The sequence below is a fragment of the Neovison vison genome, chromosome 1 (genome assembly GCF_020171115.1).
Source record: "Neovison vison isolate M4711 chromosome 1, ASM_NN_V1, whole genome shotgun sequence".
NCBI lineage: Eukaryota > Metazoa > Chordata > Mammalia > Carnivora > Mustelidae > Neogale > Neogale vison.
In genome coordinates this window covers 297,755,236-297,768,987 of record NC_058091.1, presented here as the reverse complement: position 1 = coordinate 297,768,987, position 13,752 = coordinate 297,755,236, and the positions used below count along the sequence as shown (strand labels likewise).

The 13,752-nt window shown below is 35.1% G+C and overlaps 1 protein-coding gene across 2 annotated transcripts in view; it reads right to left on the bottom strand.

Annotated features, from left to right (window-relative positions):
- Positions 1–13,752, bottom strand: part of LOC122895787 (cadherin-10) — a 175,889-nt gene that overhangs the window by 17,542 nt on the left and 144,595 nt on the right. For both annotated transcript variants that reach the window (XM_044233489.1, XM_044233494.1), the window contains exons 6-8: positions 9,570–9,757; positions 7,560–7,813; positions 2,990–3,126 (exon numbers count right to left, since the gene is read on the bottom strand). In XM_044233489.1, coding sequence (XP_044089424.1) covers positions 2,990–3,126; positions 7,560–7,813; positions 9,570–9,757 — 579 coding nt within the window. The remainder of the gene's footprint in view (positions 1–2,989; positions 3,127–7,559; positions 7,814–9,569; positions 9,758–13,752) is intronic.

Below are 13,752 nucleotides of genomic sequence, written 5' to 3'. Positions count from 1 at the left end.
CTTGACATCAATGTAACACTTGCTAGAAGTCAGGAGAAGCAGAACAATGTCAGATCTGAAAATTACACTGTCAGGCCTTTCCCTGACACAAAATGACGATTCTCCAGCTTTACAAATCACTCAAAAAGTCTCTTCAAATCAAAAGCTAAATCCACAAGGATAAATGTGTTTGTAAAACATTAGGCTTAGAATCACCTGTTCAAACAACAGTGCTCACCCTAATCGTTTTACTGGTGGATATCGCAGGAAAAACATAAAGCATTCCAGGAAGCATCATAGGGAACGGTAGTTGGAATATTTACCACCCGATTCTCTTTCATAGTCCTGCAGGCACACTGGACTCTATCAAGAATGCATCAGCAATAAAGGACCTTAGAATGTGAAAGCATTCCGATCTACTCACGGTCTTTGCCCTATCCAAGAAAACAAAAGCTTAAACCGTTATCTAGAAATCCTAGCCTTTGGAAAGATGTATCCTTTCTACCTGCTAGGGCAAGAATTTCCACTCTCAAGGAACTAGGCATAGATAATGGAGTTCTTTGGTCATAAACTTTGCTCTACTCTTCTCAGAACGTATTGCAATGATTATAGTCAAGTTTTCAGATGTGGGGAGAGGAACTCATTACGGATTTCAACGATCCAATTGTGACCTTAATTTTAGATTCTTAATTCTCCAAATGGCATTTAAAAAATATTTTTGAAGAAGGAAAAGAGAAGTTATTTCATGGTGTAATGCACAAAATATTCACCTGAGGTGGCCCTTGCCATAGGATGTGATACATGCTGTGGAAGGTAGAATTAAACTGTTAGAGGCAGGGCTTGAAAATGCACTGGTAAGAAGTACATTTAAACGTCATTCTGCCCTGCTTAGGGCTTGGTGTAGTGCACACTTACCACAAACCCAGTGCTTAGAATCTAGTACAAACAATTTCCTATATGCTGTTTCCTTTTCTCCCTTATCCATTTAATGCCCAGAGCAGCATAATAGGCTTCTGACTGCTTGAGGCTTGGCAGGTACGCATTTCCAGCAGTTACTCCATAAATTGATTTCACTTAAGGGCAAAAAATAGGTTTAGTTCTTAAAAAGAAGAATGTAATTGGCTTAGCTTTTTACAGAATTGTAATTACTTCAACTAGCTTTAGAACTTAAATTTCTCAAAGTATCTGAAATGGAAAATGCAATTCCTAACTCATTAGGCTTGAATTAGGATCTTGAATCAAGCAGAGAGCACAGATAACCATGATGCTGGAATGATCAGATTGGACCCTGTTGGACACATCTAACTGCGGTGACATGGAGATAGATAATAGGAAAAAAAAAAGAAAAGAAAGAAAGAAAGAAAGAAAAGAAAGAAAAAAAGCCTTCCTTAAAAGAAAAACAAAAAAAAAATTCTTCATTCACCCTTAAAAGACACAGCCATTTATATCTCACTATGGAAAAACTGGGTCATTTGGATGGTGGAATTAATCAGTATTTCAGAGCCAGATTTAAGGAGAAAACTAAATCTACCATTTTATCCCGAAGCTTTGAATTCATTGTTAATGATCAGTCCAGCCTCGTTCCATTTTTCTGAGACTTTTGGCGATTTGGTCCCATTGCTCTGCCTTCCAAATCCTGGAACGGTGGCTTCAAATAACTTGACCTTGATACGTGTTTTGAATTCGGCTTCGTATTTCAGGTCTGGAATTTATAAGCTTAGTTTTTCACCATCATTCAGTCCCTAATTAATGCTTCTTTTTAGAATAAAGAGTTGCTTCATTCCAGTAAATCACAGCACAGGAAGGAGAGACCTGAACAAGTTTGCCTGAGTGGACAAAGTGGCTGCACAGGCCTGTGTCACTGCACAGGGCTTCACTCTAAGAAGGGTCGCATGCTTATTTTAAGGCTCTGCTATTCCCATGTTAAATGTCTTCGTCATTTTTGAGCAAGACGTCTGACATTTTGTCTTATAATGACCCCCACAAATTATGCGTCAAGTCCTTGAATGGGCAAGAACCTTTGCAATTAGAGACAGATATGATTTTGAATCCTGGATCTGACTGTTATTACTTGGATAAAATTCTGTAAATTAGGTGTAGAATTCAGTATTGGATCTGAAAAGAGAAGGATTAGTTTTAAATCTCAGTTTTACTACTTCTGGCAGGGTGGCTTTGGGCAAGGTACCAAAACCTCTGGATCCTTAGTTCCTTCTCTGTGAAAAAAGGTCAGTAGGAATATTACTAGAAGAAAATTAATATAAAATTCCTAGCATAATACCTGGCATAGAGTGCTTAACGTTAGCTATTATTACCAATACCTTGGTTTCCTCACCTGTAAAGAGGAAGAAATAATACTTAACCTACATGTTTGTTGTTAAATGGTATACACCCGCGTTTAGCATACATTTTAATTTATAGTGTCTATTTAATAAATCTAATTCATATACTTTCCCCCAAAAAAGGGTATCTTTAGGTCCAATTCTAGATAATTTTTATTAGACAATATTAAAAGTTGATTTGGTCTACCTATAACTATCCCTCAGTATATAGGGAAACTATTGAAAAAGAATTATAGATGTTGAGAAGTCTTTTTTTTTCTTGAAATCAATGCTTTATTCTTTTTTTATTAAGATTTTACTTAAATTCAAGTTAGTTAATATATAGTGTAGTATTAGTTTGAAGCATTTTAAAACGTTAGATTAAAATTACAATTCATATGTATAATGAGAAGAAATTATTATTATTATTTTTAAAGATTTTATTTATTTATTTGACAGACAGAGATCACAGGTAGGCAGAGAGGCAGGCAGAGAGAGAGAGGAGAAAGCAGGCTCCCTGTCGAGCAGAGAGCCCAATGCGGGGCTCCATCCCAAGAGCCTGGGATCATGACCCGAGCTGAAGGTAGAGGCTTTAACCCACTGAGCCACCCAGGGCGCAGAGAAGAAATTATTTTTAATATGAAATAAAACCCAATATATGTTAAATATTATATACATAAAGTTCATCTTACTGATTTCAGCAGCTATAACAGTAAGATTGTGCCATTGAGATAGTTCACGGTCAAGGGGCTTTGATGTGTAAAGGGATCCATTTCCAGAATGTATGTTAAAGATTCTGTCAAGGTCCGTATGGCGATCCAAGGAAAATCTGGATGTAGAAAGAGAAGCAAAATACATAGCAATATTAACGTTTGTAGGAGAAAATGGTGTAATGTAAACACACATATAGTAACATGATAATTTCATAGGAGTATATACAATACTGATGTAGAATGAAGACTATTTCATCGATTTATCACACACACACACACACACACACACACACACAAACACACAGATAAACCCCCTCCTACTCCCCCAACTCCCCCACCCTCACCACCGCCCAAAATCTCTACCTTCCTCCTCTTTCCAAGGCATGAGCTGGCACTTTGTTCAGCATTTAAAATGATGGCCTTCTGAATATTTGCTTTATTAAATCACTATCTATTGCCATATTCAACTGACTGGGAAGTATTTTTTTTTTTTTTTTCTCACAAAGTAGTTGACATTACAGATGGCTACGTTACTGACTGACCTTACCTAGAAGCTGAAAATTCTGTTAAGGCGTTACTGTTAAGGATCAAATTCAAAAAAGCATTCCCAGAAGCAAAGTCTTTTTCATAGTTATAAAATTGGAGTCAACATTAGTTTCAACAGACTAGTATGTTATCAATTTATGATGCTGTTTAGTAACTCCATGGTATGATACTCATGTAGCTTCGGTTTATTAACCATAGATATCATTTAAAAATGTATACATTTTAACTAAAGATGTTTTAAAAACAGAAAAGTTGGGGTTAGAGTTTTCATACATTTGTGCCAAGTAAAGTCTTAGCATGTGTATACGAAACCAACTACGCTGCAAATTGATTAAAGTCATTGTGTTGGATATCATTCTAAAGTCAGGTTTATCAATCAGGTTGCTCAATTCTCCCATTATTTGGGAGACTGTCAGACAAGGTTTAAAATATTTATATCCCTCATCAGTTCCCGCCACTTGACAATCCTGGTGGCTTACAAATGCTTTATAGTCCCTGGGTTAGCAAGCATAATCTTCAAGTAACATTTAATGTTCCATATTAAAAAAAAAAAAAGTAAAGCAAAACAAAGATGACAAGTCTGGGAGTAACATTCAGTAATGGCATATCTTTTCCCAAGCCCCAACTGTCACTTACATTAGGAAAACTTCATGAAATACTATTTTTAAATTGTGGTTTTGAATAATAATACAAAATAATGTTTAAGTGCCATAAAACTCTTTTCTCTTTTAATGTTCCAAACCTGTTCTAAAAATCAGTTGAAATGTACAATCCTTATGCTGGGTTTTGAATAAATTGCATTAGAAGAACAACTTAAGCCATCAGTACGGCTAATGTGATTCTACTTTGAAGGACTGCTTAATTTAGATTTTTATTTTAAATCGGTTCTAACTGGAACAGACTAGTAATTAACAAATCTCCTTAATAAGCCCTAGCCCTCTCTATTAATACAATATGAACTCAGTTTTGCATTTAAACTGGGTGTCTTACCCTTCACACATAAGCCTCCAAAACACTGAATCTCTGGAATAACTCACAAATTCTCTTTCAAGTTGACAAAATTATTTTACTTCTGAAAGACTCAACATAAATTTACCTTCTCCTTTGAGTGTTTCCTGATTACCTAAAGTAGAAGCTTATTTGTCTCCTTCCCTCCCAAAGTATCTTTTACCACTCATCTCTAAATATAGTATCGAAGTGTACCATTTACCACATTGTATTAGCAATTCATTTCAACATCAAAATGTGAGTTACATTTCAAACAGGAAATCAAGCATGAAAAAAACAAGTAACATTCTTGAAGTATATTAAGCACTCAATGAATATTATTTCTCATACTGGGTCGTCTTCCCTAACAGACTGAGAACTTCTTGAGAAATATGTTAATATCTGATATGGTGATCCACAAATATTTGCTAAACGAAAGAAAGAACAACTAAATTCTTTGGTATTTTGGCAAATAAGTTTTTTCATTTCTATAGAAACATGATGTGAAGTTGCCATATATAAATCAATATAAAGCATTATTGTCCTTGTCAAATCATCTTATATGTGTTTTGTCTTATTTCTTATTATTTAGTTTAAAAACTAATGACACAATTTAGAGGATTATGCAAAATTATATTAAAGATAAAGAGGGACCCTCGTTCTTTTTCAAACATGATATAATTATATTTTCCAGTTCTCTGTTGGCAAATTATGTGTGCTAATTTTTATTTTCTTTTTTAGATCATTTCCAGAATAAGCATTTAAGTAAATTCCTTTGATTAATGCATTAACATCCATAATATGACCTAAACAATTTATAATATGACCAGTATTATATTATCTATCCCATAAATACATTGCATTAGTAAAGCTATTTTATCCCTGTTTTTATATCAGTTGGTTTTACCATTATTAACACCTAAAAATATTCAATTGCATTTTCTACATCAAGTCAGCATAAATTCAATTATATGACAACATTTTTGGCATAGATTTGTCACTAGTAAGCATTAATTCTGTTACCTTATAGTATAGGTAAATGGATTCTTCCCTTAGATTTGCATTCTGATTAAACATTTTATTTTTGTTTCAAAAATCCACAGACATATTTTGACGTATAATAAGCACCAGTCTATAAGAGGATGTAAAATCTATTTCATAGTGTGAAGAGTATCTTTGTATTGCCACTTTATAACACCACTGGATTTAAATTGAACTCTTTTTAAAAAATATTATATTTCACCAAAAAAAAGGCCACTTTAAAACCAGGAACACAGCACACAGCCTGCTAAAGTTTCTTAGGAGCTATGCCAGGAAAATGTTTGGTAAGTATTGAATAGGTAAAATTATGTATATTGGATCTATAAAAGATCCACAGGGGGAAAAAAAAATCCAAGCAATACAGCAATTTCAATGAAGACAAATGGACTGGGGAAGAGGCAATTATGGGGAAGTCATGCTGGCAGCTGGGAGCTGTATATCATTACCATGTATGTAACCTGTGATGCTCTACGTGGATGGATGGACTTAGGATAATGTTAGACAAAGTAAGTCAGAGAAAGACAAATACCATATGATTTCACTCATATGTGGAATTTAAGAGACAAAACAAATGGACAAAGAAAAGGAGAGAGAGACAGAGACAGAGAGAAACCAAAAAAATCAAAACAAAACAAAACAAAGGAAAACAACAACAACAACAACAAAAAACCAGACTCTAAACTGCAGAGAACAAACAGATGGTTACCAGAGGGGAGCTGGCTGGGGATTGGGTGAAACAGGTGATGAGACTGAGAATACACTTGTCTTGATGAGCACGGACTAACATACGGAACTGTTGAATCACTATATTGTACATCTGAAACATATAACACTGCATGTTAACCACACTGGAGTTAAAAAAAAACACACACATAAAAATGAACAAAAAGAAAATATTTAGATAAAATTATATAAGTCAAATAGTAATTTTAATATATAGAAGATATGACTTCACTTGAAGACGTGGCAGAAACTATAGCACTTTTAACTTGAACTTGAGTTAGAGTCGCGAGGCATACAAAATTAGAGATTCTCTACATCCTGCTGCTGTATTCTTAGAAATCAGAGAAGAGTGTGCTTGGAAATTGTTAACCATCATTTAAACTCTTACTTGACTGGTCCATGTGGAATAAGGAGGAGACAAAATTAACCTGTTGAGAATAGGGAAGGGAATGAAATCCAAAACACGTGATGCACTAACAGTTTAAAATGGACAGTCATTTTGATGGTCAATATTATATATAGATCTCTGTATTTCTTTAAAATGATAGAACAGATGTCAATAAAAACTTTTGAGTCTTTCTCATTTGTAGATTTATTCATATCTCATACATTTTTAAGCTGCCATAAGAAAGCAAATCAAAAACAAAACAAAACAAAAGAAACACACACACACACACAAAAACTGAAATTACTGTGATCTTTCTGGAATGCTCTGATTTTTTTAAAAAATATTTTTTGATACAGCCAAAACAGAAACAAGTGAACAAAACCTTCCCTTCTTTGATGGTAGGAGTATAGATGAGTTTCTAAAATGTAATTTAACTGCATTGTGACAGTGCTGTAATTATATTCTTTTAACTGTTACAACTCTCAACTTATCATTTAAGTTTCATTCATTTAACTGAAAGCACAAATAAAGTGAATTGGTTACATTGTAAATGCACAGCTGACACAGAGCCCTTTATCTGTACCCGGGTCAGAACAACAAATACCTTAAAAAGACAGACAGATGATGCAAGCTAGGTTTTAGGCTAAAATGCATGATTTAAACTGGACCAAATGACAAAGCTATGCCTGCCTTGCCCCAAAATATTCAGAGACAATTTACTTCAAACACCTGTGCTCCTCAAATTCATGTACAGCTAAGGAGAGACTCATGTATTTCACTGCATTAAATGCTATAAATAGAATTTCATGATCTCTAGGTTTATTTTAATTCCCATCCTTTCATCTGAAACATAGACATAGTTACCTAATGGGGCTAGAAGCAGAATCTGGGTCCCTTGCCATTACAGTTCCGATGATCGTCCCTACTTCAATATCTTCATGGACTTCAAACAGGTAGGACGATCTGCTAAAAATAGGAGGTTCATCCACATCTTCTACAGAGATTTTTACAATTGTTGTATCTTTAAATGGTCCCAGGTAATAAAAACGTGGATCCACATGGGTATTTTCTGCTTCGACCTTCAGAGTGTAAAGTCTTCGGCTCTCATAGTCAAGAGGCTGTATAAATAAGTAAATCATCAAATTAGAGTGAGGGAAATTGGATTATATGTTCCTTTCAAGTCACAGTGTGATTTTTAAAGCCTGGTTGAGCTGTCAGGTTCTTCATTAAGTGTAAATAATTAAAAGCAATAAAAAATAGTAATATAACCTTTACATATTGGATAGGGTTCAATTTTTACTTTTTATGGATTGAATGTGTAATACTTCAGAACATAGGAAAATTAGATTTTAAATCTTGGACCCATTGGAAAGGATATTAAAACCTATCTTACAATGTGGTGACTAGTTATAAAAAAAATAGGCTGGGACACCGTGTTGTGTTTACACGTGTGTGCGTATGTGTAGGCTGAGGGGTTGGCTACTGCTTAATGTTTGTAAGCAAAAAACTCAGTTATCTTTTTATGTTTGTGTTGTGATATTTCCATTCAGTTTAATGGCATGGTACTACATAAACTATAAAATTTTGAAAACTAATATAAAACTCTCAACAGTTGGGGCATCTGGGTGGCTCAGTGGGTTAAAGCCTCGGCCTTCGGCTCGAGTCATGATCCCAGGGTCCTGGGATCGAGCCCCACATCTCTGATCAGAAGGGAGCCTGCTTCCTTCTCTCTCTCTCTGCCAGTCTCTCTATCTACTTGTGATCTCTGTCAAATAAATAAATTAAATCTTAAAAAAAAAACCCAAAAAACTCTCAACAGTTGTATAAAACACCGAAGATAAGGAAAACCTTGAGTAAAGAGAACAGAGAAAAACTTAGTAATTAGGTTACATTATGAAACAAAATTCTGGAACTTAAATATTGATGTAGTTTAACCTTCACAAATATAAAATCAAGCGCCTCCCCTCTCACGCCTCTAAAAGGTACGTTCTGTTAACAGAAAAAAAAGACATTGTTGATTCACAGTCCTTCAACCTTCCTTTTTTTTTTTTTTAAATCTAATAAACTGGAGATTCTGTTTGCATTACTATTACTTTCCAGGCATGAAAACCAACAAAGAAGCCACATCGTCCTTTGTTGGTCACTGTCCATTTAAAACCCTTTGGTTGTGTATCTTGGCTTTTGCAACAGAATCTCCGGATAGTTTCGCCATTATTCAGTGTTTTCAGTAGTTACCTCGTGCAATAGAATTTGTAGCACATTTCTTTGGGATCTTTCCCTGGGCTTTATTCTTATAATGGTGGTATTGACTCTACCATAAAAAAAAAAAAAAAAAAAAAAAAAAAAACAACTAGTTACCTTTAAACTGTATCACTGAGCATATGTTAGCAGAAAAGTTTAATTTATGTAGCAGAAGGGAAAATGTGAACAATTAAATTATCTTCCAGAATACGCTGTCTCTTTTTATTAGCAACTCTAATTATTGCTTCATACATCTGCATAGATGGCATGCTACTTTTTAAGCCTCCAACTGTGATGATATATTGCCATTATTAGCTATTAACTGCTTTTTGCTTCAGAATATAAGTTGTTATGGGGGGGGCTTTTATTCAGGTGACTCAGAAATAGAGTCACGCATCTATTAATTTGCCTTTTAAACTTTGTAAGAACTCGGGTTTCGTGCTTCAACCAACAAAAGTATTTGGTCAAAATGTCCAAGATCTTTGGCTTTATGTTTCTCATACTTGTGCATGACATACATCACATTAGGACTGATCCTGACACCTCCTAATGGATAATGTGTGAGTGGAGAGTGCATAATGAAATCTTTATTTGCTAAATGGGCAGGTGCTTATTTATACAGAGGCTGGGCACCTTTTTCACAGTTATGATGCCTTCCTGTGTGTCCTTCTCAGTTATGATGTCAAACATATCAGTCCCATCGCCATCAATGATTCGGTACTCTACTTCTGCATTTTTCCCCGTGTCCGCATCCGTTGCTTTTACGCTCCCAATAGCTGTGCCAACTGGAGAAGATTCGAGAACTCGGAGGTGGATGGTGTCTGCAAAATATATAGAAAAGGGAGAGGGGGAGGGAGAAAGAGATATCTCAATAGAATATTCAAGAGTAAACTGTGTATGAGAAAACATTCCAAATCTAGAGCTCTACATCGATGTTGACTGATTAATGAGTTGAATACACACAGTGTGGATAACATTAAATTAAGGTCTAGGAATGGAAAAAGTGGAATTTGGGAGGCTTGGGTCTGTGCATATTACAAATACTAAGTACCAATCTCTAAGAGTGTTAAGAATTCTGGTTTGAAAATGGGCACATTGTCTTTCTTTCTTTTCTTTTTTTTTTTTATTTTTTTGCATTTGCACAAATAACTAGAGATCAGCTTTGAGTGCGGGGAGGTACCTACGTTTGCTTCTACCATCACAACAAATCCCAGGATATACAGTAAATATTTAAATTTCATTATTTCCCCTTTGTTGTATTTAGTTATTAACTACCCTTATGTTATTTGAGCTGAAGGACAGAACATTACAAAATTCCATGAATTCAACTGTAATGGAGAGGAATCCTATTTTCCAGTTGTGACAGGAGAAACAAAGGATAGTCTGTAGGAGAAATACAAGGAGGCCCTTCACGGTGTCACTGTGAAAACACTCAATTCTGACAAAGTCGTCTCTGTTCCACAGCAAAACGAGAATTTAGCTAAGCCTCTAGTGCACCTAGATGTGCTTCCAGTGGGAACAACCTCTGCTGCTAATGAGATTTATGTTCTAACACCTGATCATAAACTACATATTACTGACAGATTAATTGACCTGAAGCACACTTCTGATTATAGCACGTTCATGCTCATAAACCCTAAGTAATTCTTCTTAATATACACAATAAAGCCCAGACCTCTTAGCTAGTCATGCTCTCGCCTGAGTGTATCTTTCCCAGTGTATTTTCCTTTAGTCACTTCTCTGAAAGATTTGCACCACGCTGGACATTTCAAAGTGTGCTCGTCAAAACTTAATTTCCTAAATCTCTATGTTTTCACATGCTATTTCAGTCACATGAAATTCTTCCCCCACTGTCCTCTCGTAATCAACAATACAATTTATCAGATCTGAGGAAATGGCACTGTTAGAGTGTTCAGTAAGTGTTTGGGGGTTGTGCTCCTCAAAATTCATATACTGATGCCAGAACCCCCATTCAGTACCACAGAATGTGACTCCATTAGGAGACAGGGTCTTTAAAGAGGTAATTAAGATTCAATAGGGTCATTAGGGTGGGCTCTAATCCAATATGGCTGGTGTCATTACAAGAGTAGGAGATCTGGACACAGGAACAGAGCAGAGACAGTGTGAAGACACAGGGAAAAGATGGCCATCTAGAAACCAAGCAGAGGCCTCAGAAGAAACTGACCCTGCTGCTCTTGAACCTCAATCTTGGACTTTTAGCTTCCAGATCTCTGAAAACAAACTTCTGTTGTTCAAGCCACCCAGTCTGGAGCACCTTGTTATGGCGGCCCTAACAACCTCACACAGGCACCTCTATCTGTTCAGTTTGGGAAGTTGTTTCCTAGGAGACATCAGTAAGACGTGGCTTCTGCAACACCCCAATTAGTCTCAGCCTGTTCTTTTTTTTGTTTGTTTTAACATTTTCCTCTCCATCTATTTTTGGTAACACGTTACTAAAAGCAACTCTCGACTCATTCCTTGGCTAGTGTCTTATTGGCTCTCTACCTTTGCCGTTTCCTCTAGAAGTCCCTGTCCCTGCATACTGAGATGGCTCTCACTCTCTTCCAGCAGATGACCGCTCAACTGTGACCTCCTCAGAAGCTTTCATCACTAACCTTACTGAAAAAAGCAACCATATTGAAAAAATCCTATTTTCTTCCTAATACTTGCAACAGCTAGTTGTTATATTATTTACGTATTTATTTCTATGTACCATGAAGATGTAATGCAAAACAGGGACTTGGTATTTTTCTGCCATTATTTTCTCTTTCTATTTCTTTGAATGTAGTAGCCACTATATACTGATTTGTGTATTGGATAAATGAGAAGCTTTCTAAATTACCTACCCACAGCTTTACTTGACTAAGTCCAATCAAATCTCAGATACTCTCATCACACACTGTGGCCATAGTATCATTTTGAAAACAGTGCTCTTACAGATACTTATTCAGAGCTTCAAACTTCTTTGATTGGTCCCATTATACTTAAAATAAAACATACATAAGCTTGTCCTCCATAAATTGGCTTCTCTGTCTTGTCATCCATTCTCTTAATAAATATTCTCTACAACACTGGTCTTTTTTAGATTTAGTTTTCTCGAAACACTATGCTTTTCTTATTTTGACTTTTCTTATTTTGACTTTAAGATTTTCAACTCTTTGCCTGGCTGCCTCTGACTCTTTCTTTTGAAAATATCTATTTCACTATGCTTCTATGGCAGAACATCATCAACTCAACCTATTTACTGCAAGAATTTTCTTTAAAAAAATTAAATTTTATAGAAGCAGCACTTTGATTAATTTATTATATTGTAGCAGAAATAACTTCTCTAAAATACAAAAATAATATCACTGCTCTACTGAAAACACTTAGTATTGATGTTGGGATAATTTTTAAAATTTTATTATTTAATTTATAATGTCTATAGAAGTTGCTTTCTTTTTTTTTTTAAATGATTTTATTTATTTGCTCGACAGACAGAGATCAATAGTAGATGGAAAGGCAGGCAGAGAGAGAGAGGGGGAAGCAGGCTCCTCACTGAACAGAGAGCCCGATGTGGGGCTGGATCCGAGGACCCTGGGATCATGACCTGAGCTGAAGGCAGAGGCTTTAACCCACTGAGCCACCCAGGCGCCCCTCAAAGTTGTTTTCTGATAAAATCTTCAGTATCTTGATTATCTATTCTCAGATCTAGAGTGCATGTGAAATATAGCCATAACTGTTTTCAATTAATGATTAGTTAACTAGACCAAGAATATGAAATATATGGAATGTTTAACAAAATAAATAAAAATAATATGAATGATTTGATTGATATATATATTAAATCTCCACAAACCACCTAGAGAATACAGATTTTTAAAAAAAGATTTTATTTATTTATTTATTTGGCAGAGAGAGAGAGATCACAAGTCGGCAAAGAGACAGATAGAGAGAGGGGGAAGCAGGCTTCCTGCTGAGCAGAAAGCCCGATGCCGGGCTCGATCCCAGGGCCCTGGGATCATGACCTGAGCCGAAGGCAGAGGCTTTAACCCACTGAGCCACCCAGGCGCCCCTAGATTTTTTTTTTTAAGTGGACATTAAGCACTGAATCTCATTTGATCAAGAATTAAATTATTAGATGTTTGAATAAATTTTAACAAATCAGTATCAACTCTTTGACCATGCAACAATTAAAGCAGGGGTTAACATGAAGAAGAGCACTCCTAAATACTTATAGTCCTGAAAAGTTAAAAGAAAACTAAAAGTAATTCCTATGTAACAAATGGTTCAAATAAGAAACAAATATAGAGACCAAAAAATAATTGAAAAATGAATGAAAAGAAATTAAACCATGGGGCAGGAAAAATAATTCTACTTAGAGAAGGTAATTTACAACTTTATGTGTTTTTATACAAAGAAAAGACAAGCTGAAATTAATGAGCTAAGCCTTAAACATAAGAACCTAGAAAAGAAAGACATAATAACCATCAAAGAAAAAGGAAATAATTAAGATTAAAAACAAGTTGAAAACAAATACAGAAACAAGAGTATAAAAATGTCAGAAGTTAGTTTTTTAAAGAACTGTCAAAATAAATATATATGACAAAAATGGTTCATGGAAAGGGGAGAAAGGGCAAAAACTATTAAGAATTATTTTAAAGAAATGCAACTACAGAAAATGTAGTTTAGAAGATTAGAGAATATTATGAACACTTATATGTCAATAAAATTAACTAGTTAGCTAAACTGGTAAATTCCTAAAGATAATTAAAAATATACCAATGCTACCAAAGAGGAAATAAAGTATGATTTTAAATACAATTTAATACATGAT